General features: G+C 47.0%; 1 protein-coding gene across 1 annotated transcript; it reads left to right on the top strand.

Annotated features, from left to right (window-relative positions):
- The first annotated feature begins 770 nt into the window (after window positions 1-770).
- On the top strand, window positions 771-7,082 carry LOC123402235 (protein TRANSPARENT TESTA GLABRA 1). Its single transcript, XM_045096127.1, has 2 exons — window positions 771-1,907; window positions 6,697-7,082. The coding sequence occupies exon 1, from the start codon at window positions 833-835 to the stop codon at window positions 1,901-1,903; it is 1,071 nt and encodes a 356-aa protein (XP_044952062.1). The 5' UTR covers window positions 771-832; the 3' UTR covers window positions 1,904-1,907; window positions 6,697-7,082.
- Window positions 7,083-8,334: the final 1,252 nt, after the last annotated feature.

The following is an 8,334-nucleotide window of genomic DNA, read 5'->3' as shown; positions in this document are numbered from 1 at the left end:
AACACCAGAGGCTGCTCGCGCATGTACTTTGCATGGATGATGTCTAGAACCCGCCTTCTCCCGTGGCAATCCTCCATAACCATTTGGAGAGAGGCACAATATTTACGCGCTTGAAGGAAATGACCCCCAATCCACCTTGATGTTTGGGCTTTCAAATCTCGTGAAGAGGGAAGAAGGCGCAGAAGGGAGAGCTGCCAAACACACCGTGCAGCATGGGGGCAACGATGGGGAACAACGCCAAACGGCAAAGGCGACACAATCGTCCGGGATGCCTAGCCTCCGGGAAACTGTGATTATCTGCACGATAGAGAATTTTAATGTGATGGGCCAATTCTTTAAAACAAAAGGGAATTACAATCATTGTTTTTGCGCATATATATCATCAAATACAACTGAATCGTTTTGTTTTCTAAGGGGAAGCATCAGGGTCCCAAATAAGAAGTGGCATCCCGCCACAAAAAAAGTAAAAAAAAAGTAAGGAGTGGCAAAAATCATCAAATGCAAAGTAAACAATGATAAATTGTCAAAGTGCAATATTATTAAAGAATGGCAAATAATCAAATTCCGCGATTAGTCGGTCCTCCTCCCGTGCGCCGCGCACTGCACCCATTGACCGGCGCCATCGATTTCAACCCTCGTGCTCGCTGCCAGGTCGCCGTTCACCTGCCGCCGGAGTGCACGAGACGAGAGCGTTGAAACTTCCTTCCCCACTGCCCATCGGCTGTGCCTCCCTTTTAACCCGTCGCGTCCGTAAAACAATCACCCAGCCCAGCAGCCACCGGCACAAGTCCACCCCCAAATCCACACGGAACAAGGGGCAAACCCTCCATCCATGGATCAGCCCAAGCCGACGCCGTCGGCGGCCGCCTCGCCGGCGGGGGCGGACGCGGCGCCGAACCCGTACGCCTTCACGTGCGAGCTCCCCCACTCGATCTACGCGCTGGCCTTCTCCCCCTCCGCGCCCGTCCTCGCCGCCGGGAGCTTCCTCGAGGACCTCCACAACCGCGTCTCCCTCCTCTGCTTCGACTCCGTCCACCCCACCGCCGCCTCCTTCCGCACCGTCCCCTCCCTCTCCTTCGACCACCCGTACCCGCCCACCAAGCTCCAGTTCAACCCGCGCGCCGCCTCCACGCCCCTCCTCGCCTCCTCCTCCGACGCCCTCCGCCTCTGGCACGCCCCCCTCGACGACCTCTCCGCCTCCGCCCCCGCCCCCGAGCTCCGCTCCGTCCTCGACAACCGCAAGGCCTCCGCCTCGGAGTTCTGCGCGCCCCTCACCTCCTTCGACTGGAACGAGATCGAGCCCCGCCGCATCGGGACCGCCTCCATCGACACCACCTGCACCGTCTGGGACATCGAGCGCGGCGTCGTCGAGACGCAGCTCATCGCGCACGACAAGGCCGTGCACGACATCGCCTGGGGGGAGGCCGGCGTCTTTGCCTCCGTCTCCGCCGATGGCTCCGTCCGCGTCTTTGATCTCCGGGACAAGGAGCACTCCACCATCGTCTACGAGAGCCCCCGCCCGGACACGCCACTGCTCAGGCTAGCATGGAACCGCTATGACCTAAGATACATGGCCGCCCTGCTCATGGACAGCAGCGCCGTCGTTGTGCTCGACATACGTGCACCCGGCGTGCCTGTGGCTGAGCTACATCGGCATGGGGGATGCGTGAACGCTGTTGCGTGGGCACCGCAGGCTACAAGACACCTCTGCTCGGCAGGGGACGACGGGCAGGCACTCATCTGGGAGCTGCCTGAGGCACCGGCAGCAGTGCCTCCCGAAGGGATTGATCCAGTTCTTGTTTATGATGCGGGCGCTGAGATAAACCAGCTGCAGTGGGTGGCCGGACACCCGGACTGGATGGGCATTTCCATTGAGAACAAGGTCCAGCTTCTCCGGGTCTGACAAGGTTTGGTTCCATCCTAGTTGTAATTTATGGTTTCACCGTTCTATAATTTTGATTGATGTCTTGCAGTTGCAGTATGTTCCTCTATGAAATAATTTCTGTTGATTCATAGCAACATATTTAATGTTCCCTATATCTAGTGTGAGAAATTCAGTGCTTGACCTTACACTACGAACTAGTTCAGCACCGTCTGATCGGCAGTGCGTGCACACAAGCTCGTGCTAAACGGTACGGCTGGGGTGTATGGCGTGGAATGCGTCGTGCGTAGCCATTGCGCCGTAGCTCATGACTTCTTACTGCTTGTCTGGATGGCATCTATGCCGGGGTTTGTTTGATTGCGTCAGTTGTAACGTTTATTTGGCGGATGTTGGTCATGGTCTTGCCTTGAGTGATCGGTTGCTCAGTCTAGTCTTAGGCTTGTACATTTGTACTTCTCTTCTTTCTAACAATGCATTGAGACCCAAGTTTTGTGTTTTCTCAGAAAAATAGCAACATATTTAAGATTTCATGAAGGTAATTTCACATATTGGTTGCGAGGTGTTGGACATGTATAACCTGATTATTGACAAACATATCATAGAATTTTTTGGTCCATATTACTTCAGTTCGGTTTTCTCCATATGACAATAAACCCCATGACGCATAGGATTTCTATTTTTTTGCATCAACTTCAGCTTATGATAAACTGATGACATCATGTTTCTGGTTTTCATGTAAAATATCAACCACTGGTTTTGAGTGCTTATGAAATGTATGGTGGTGAAAACATCAAAGTGGGAACAATTTCATCATACTGTGATGGATACCTGAAAGTTACAGTAAGCATCTAAACATGAAAAACTGCCCTTGGTCACTCTATCACAGCTGCAAGCCTTCTTTGTTAGTTAACCGGAGCTCCAATTAGAGAAAACATTGAATTTGGTTGCTTTTGGATAAAGTAAATTCGGCAATTCAATTCATTTTCTCTCTGGATTGTAATTAGACAAAGATTATGGGTTCAGCTCCACTTGAACCACGAAATTAATCAGGATACAAGACCTTTGTGGAAAGGCTTTGGATAAAATAACTTCGGCAATTCAATTCATTTTTTCTCTGGATTGTAATCGAACAAAAAATATGGGTTCAGCTCCACCTGAACCACCAAATTAATCAGAAGCACCTTTATGGGAAGGCTTTCCTCTCTATCTTACAACAACAATAACAACAACAAAGCTTTTAGTCGTAGGCTAGAGCTGAAACCCATAAGATCTCGCAACCAACTCATGGTTCTGGCACATGGATAGCTAGCTTCCACGCACCCCTGCCCATGGCTAGTTCTTTGGTGATACTCCAGTCCTTAAGATCTCTCCTTACGGACTCCTCCCACGTCAACTTCGGTCTACCCCGACCTCTCTTGACATTATCAGCATGCTTTTGGAGGCCTGCATTGAGTATGCCCAAACCATTCCTCTCTCTTACGCTGCCAAAATCTGGGAGAAAAGGGAAGGTATCACTGTATCTGTGGAGGAAGAGAAATGGCAACCGTAAATATTCAGAGGTCCAGCCGCTGTTCACCATAATCACCATAATCAGGTTGGAAGCCATGAAGTTGGGAGTAAGGCATTTCATAGAGCCGCTGAATTGCCAATGCTTCATGAAACCTAGGTTGTTCGCCGTACATGTGCTTAACAGTTCCTTTCAATGGTGTGGGGCAACCTGTCGATTCAGTATCAATCTAATTAGGGTATGACATTTAGGTATCCATTGTCCCTTCCAGGTAACGCAAAGATGCACGATTCCCATGCGTATTCTCCAGAAAGAGTTAGCCTCTATTTTTGCTCTTACCTGCGACTTCAGATTCTGTTCATGATTATTAATCTCTATATTTATTGCAAAAACCGATGGCTAGACATCTGTAATATAACATACGAGTATGATTTAGTGAAAGGTGCTTGAAATTTTACATTATATGTGCCCTAACCATGCCTAATCTGCAACCATGGGTATATAGTAACCGTCGAAGTTTGCCAGCATTGCCTTGAGATCATACTGAGTAACCGTCGAAGTTGCTACCAGCGGTTGAGATTGAGGTGAGACTGCTCACCAGTCACCACCCAGGGTGACCCACTGGAAACTATTCGCAAAAACTCTCCTATATATGTATGATGAATATCCAGATACACTGAGCAGCACCCCAATACAAGAAAGTACTTAGTCGTATAAACATGTCGTATGATTTCATTAGTCCATAGAAACACATGGGCTTCTTGCAAATAACCGACAAAACCTCTCATTAAAGTTTACTCTAAGACTCTCAAGTGAAATTTAACTTGAAAATTTACAAGTAGTGTAACATAAGGGCAGCCCCACTATTGGCCAAATAGCGATGCCAAATGCTAAATTTGGCATCTGGCACTAGTTCGCACTGTTGTGGAGGCGTTGCCAAATTAGAAAAAACTGGGAACAGGAGCAACTAGTTGCTCTGATGATAAATTAGTTGTAGGAATTAAAAGATCCATCTCTTCTTCCACCAACCTCTCTCCTTCTCACGCTTCCGCAGGGACAATTCCATGGGGATGGAGCTTGGGACGGCATCACGACCTTGGTCAAAATCTGGACACCGTGAACGGTTCCATCAAGTGGCGCATACGCCTAGTCACTGCCTCGCCTCCGAGGAGGCTGCCTTCAGCAGCGAGCCCGCTTAGTGACCACCTCATATCCTCCACCATCATGGGTGTGAGACACACTTCGGTCTTTTTCCGCCGCTCAAAGCAACTGTCTTCCTTCGCCCCTCGAGGTCTCCTTCACAGCCAGTGTCTGCTCGGTCACCAGGGCCTTGAGTGTCCACCGGCGTGTCAATCCAGCATAGAATGAGGTCTACAGGGAGGAATTCGATCTTGGATGAGGACATGACAGCATTGGATGAGAGGACTACAGGTAGGAATTTGACTTGGATGAGGACATGACACATACTCCCTCTGTTCCTAAATATAAGTCTTTTTAGAGATCTCACAAGGGGACTACATACGGAGCAAAATGAGTGAATCTACACTCGAAAGTACGTCTATATACATCCGTATGTCGTCTCCTAGTGAAACCTCTAAAGAACTTATATTTAGGAACGGAGGGAGTATTCAACTATAGTTTACTAGCTTTTAAAATCTTAGTTCCAGGAATGGTCATTCTATGCTCGTATAGTAACGAATCATGTAGCCCTTTGTACATTGAGCTCTTCACAACTGTAATATCACTAAATCCTAGCCCTTTGTACAATAATCTCTTCAAAACTGTACACTAAATTCTTCAAAACTCATCTCGGGTACAAACTTGTCATGTGGGGCCAGCACTTTAGGTGCAGGAACAGGGAGGATCCCAAATCTTCTTACAGATAGGCTTTATCTTCAGTTTGCTTGTATATCAAGTTAGTTAATTATTTCCATAGACAAAGATTGTGTTAGTTGGAAAGTTAAGTTGAGTTTGTATCAGCCAGCACTATATATAAAGGGACCTACGCCTAGTATGTGAACATCAGAGAATCAATAAAGAAGAAAAGAGGAGGCTTGCCTCTGGTAATCCCCAAAACCTAACCTCCCTGCCCCCACAGCACACAAGGATCTGCATGGACAGCAGAGAATAAATAAAGAAGAAAAGAGGAGTCTGCCTCCGGTAATCCCCAAACCCTTACCTCCCTGCATCCACGGCGCACAAGGATCTGCATGGCTACACTCTCCGGAGCCTGGGCCGTGACAAAACTAAATTTTATTTATCTGGACAAGCATTTTTGTGTGGATACAGTTTACTGCTATCGTTCCCTAGTTTTGTCAATCTTCACTACTAGAATACAGCCAAATGACTATGAGAGAATTCCTTATTTGGCCTTTTCTTAAAATCTGCTTCCCTTTTTGGCCCAAAAAACTTCTTTCTTCCCTTTTTGACACTCCCAAAAAACTTCTTTCTTCCCTTTTTGACACTTTAACTTCGTTTTGTTCTCTCCATGACATTTTCATCCATTTTTTTTATCTGATGGTGTTAACTAGATGAATGAGCGTGAGTATGAATGCAAAGACAGTTTTACCCCTGGTGGTACTATGTCACCAAAATGGGGAAGAGAAGGAGCGTGAGTATGAATGCAAAGCTAGTAGCTTGGTTGATTTTACCTCCAACAGTGCACGTACGATCTAGCCGACACCTGACGTTGGATTCTCGACCACTAGAAGCTAGCTCTTAATTTTTTGGAGCATGTGCAGCAAATTGAGCCGCGAACACAGCTCATAGACATCACCCGTTGACATGTCGAGGTCTAATTTATCACCTGTAAGATTCATGTGCAAAAATTTACATGCTACAGTAGAGGATGAATGGGTAGTCATTGTTCCATTCATCATATTATTATTAGTCATATAGTACTATCTTTTCCCTGCAAAAAAAGTATAGTACTATTTATTCAACCATGACACAAAATATATCACATTACACATTTTTTTGCATGTGAATAATCTGGTTACATACTACACTAGGGGTAAAAGAGTACTTTTATGTCAGACTTAACGCCATTACTAGCCAAAACGGACGGAAGTGTCACATAGGGAACAAAATGAAGTTAAAGGATAAAAAAGTGAAGAAAAAAAATTGGGCCAAAAAGGGAAGCATATTTTAAGGAAGGGTCAAATAAGGAATTCTCCCAATGACTATTGGCAGTTGTTTTATTTTGGTAACATGATCATTTTTTGTGTACTGAATAATGTTGTTGTTGCATATCGTGTTAACATGGATATCCAACGTATCTGATGTGGAAATTTTCCTTGCAATGCAGAACATTTCTGAAGAAAGCTCGTTCAAACTATCTGACATATTTGGTACGCCATTGACAACGAAAAAATCATGCTGCTTCCTCTTCTGGGCCACCCTTAGCTACCAAGGAATGATTTGTTGTCGGCATCGGCCTCGCTGTTTGAGCCTGGTGTGAGTAGATTGATCTCACCGTGAACATGGAAATGTAGTCTATAGCATCTGGCTAGTGTTAGTGAAGGGATTTGGAGGTTGGCTCTAGTCAAGTAGTCACTCGTTGCTCCGGGCTTCCTAGTGTTTTCCATTACTCTCCTTTTCTCTTTTCTTTCAGATGGCCACAGTTTTCTGTAATCTCTTTGGTCCTCTGTTCATACTCGGGTTGTATATCGTGAAATTTATTTTCGAACCGAATTTGCACATATCATTTACAAGTATCTGTATCTTCCTCGCAAAAATAAAAGTTTCTATATCCGATATAAATAATTTTGGAGCCTCAGCTAATGCTGTAAGGTCGAAATGTTGTCGTACAAATGCTCCCGTTTTCTTTTTTTGAACACAGTGCTCACATCTCCGAGCGAAGGAATCAGCGAATTAAAGGCCTACTGCTCTTCTCCAGTTGAGTTGAGATGAGTGGTGGCCCAGCCTTGTAGCACTTCGTTGCCTCTAAGTCAGTCCTCTACCGCCAGTGTGCATTATTGTTTGCCAGCGTCGTGTACACGTTTGCTTCGTGTGGCACCAATAATGCTATACTTAACATGTGCATGTGCTTGGCTAAGTTACTCTCCACTATGAGCAGCCTTACGCGATGAATCTAACATGTGCATGTGCTTGGCTAAGTTACTCTCCACTATGAGCAGCCTTACGCGATGAATCCTACTGATTCAGCCTACGGACTGATGTGGCATGCAGCCATGCAACGGGGGGAGTCAAGTTAGGAACAAATGAGTTAAGTCTTTCAATTGTATGAAGCCACGTTGCGTCCGTAACTTGAGTGCGTAGCTATTTTTCATAAGTGTAGCATTATTCCGTGTGGCACCCCCTTGGCGATCTACTCCGGCCGAGTCATGTCGATCCATTCCTGGGGAGGACATTCGGCACCGCTCGTCGTCCGCACTGAATGCGCATCCTGTTGCCGTCGACCGCTCCAACTTCGTTTCCGTAGCTATCACGGGCAGCCCAACGCCGCCCGCAATCAGACCACCCAAAGTCGTACCACTGCGTGGCTGCGCCGTAGCGTCGGATGGGAAAGATTGTCGGCCGCCGAACCCGCGACAGAGACCGCGGACCCAACAGATTCACTCATTCATTCATGTGCGCAGGCGTGTGCCACTGCCAACGGAGGACGTGCCCCGTCGTGACGGCCGACGGCTGGATTGCCGAACCCGTCCCACTTTGGTACGCGCAGGCCCAATCAATGGCAACTTGCAGCATCGTGTTGCCGTGTGCGTGCTGCGCCGGTCGACGCGAAAGCCTCCATGACCAGCCCATGATGTTCCGTTCGAGCACAAGGCAACTTCAACGAAACGATCCATTTCATTTTAGGTGGTCTGCTTGGGTCCGACAAAAGCGTGTATCCATTGCTATTTTCTGTTCGTTTATATCCGTACGGATCCATTTTAGTCTTAAATTTGATGCTGATTTGGGTCAAAAGCCGACACAAAAC

The sequence above is a fragment of the Hordeum vulgare genome, chromosome 6H (genome assembly GCF_904849725.1).
Source record: "Hordeum vulgare subsp. vulgare chromosome 6H, MorexV3_pseudomolecules_assembly, whole genome shotgun sequence".
Classification (NCBI taxonomy): domain Eukaryota; kingdom Viridiplantae; phylum Streptophyta; class Magnoliopsida; order Poales; family Poaceae; genus Hordeum; species Hordeum vulgare.
Note: the sequence above shows the minus strand (reverse complement) of the source record. Positions and strands in the feature narration are given on the sequence as shown.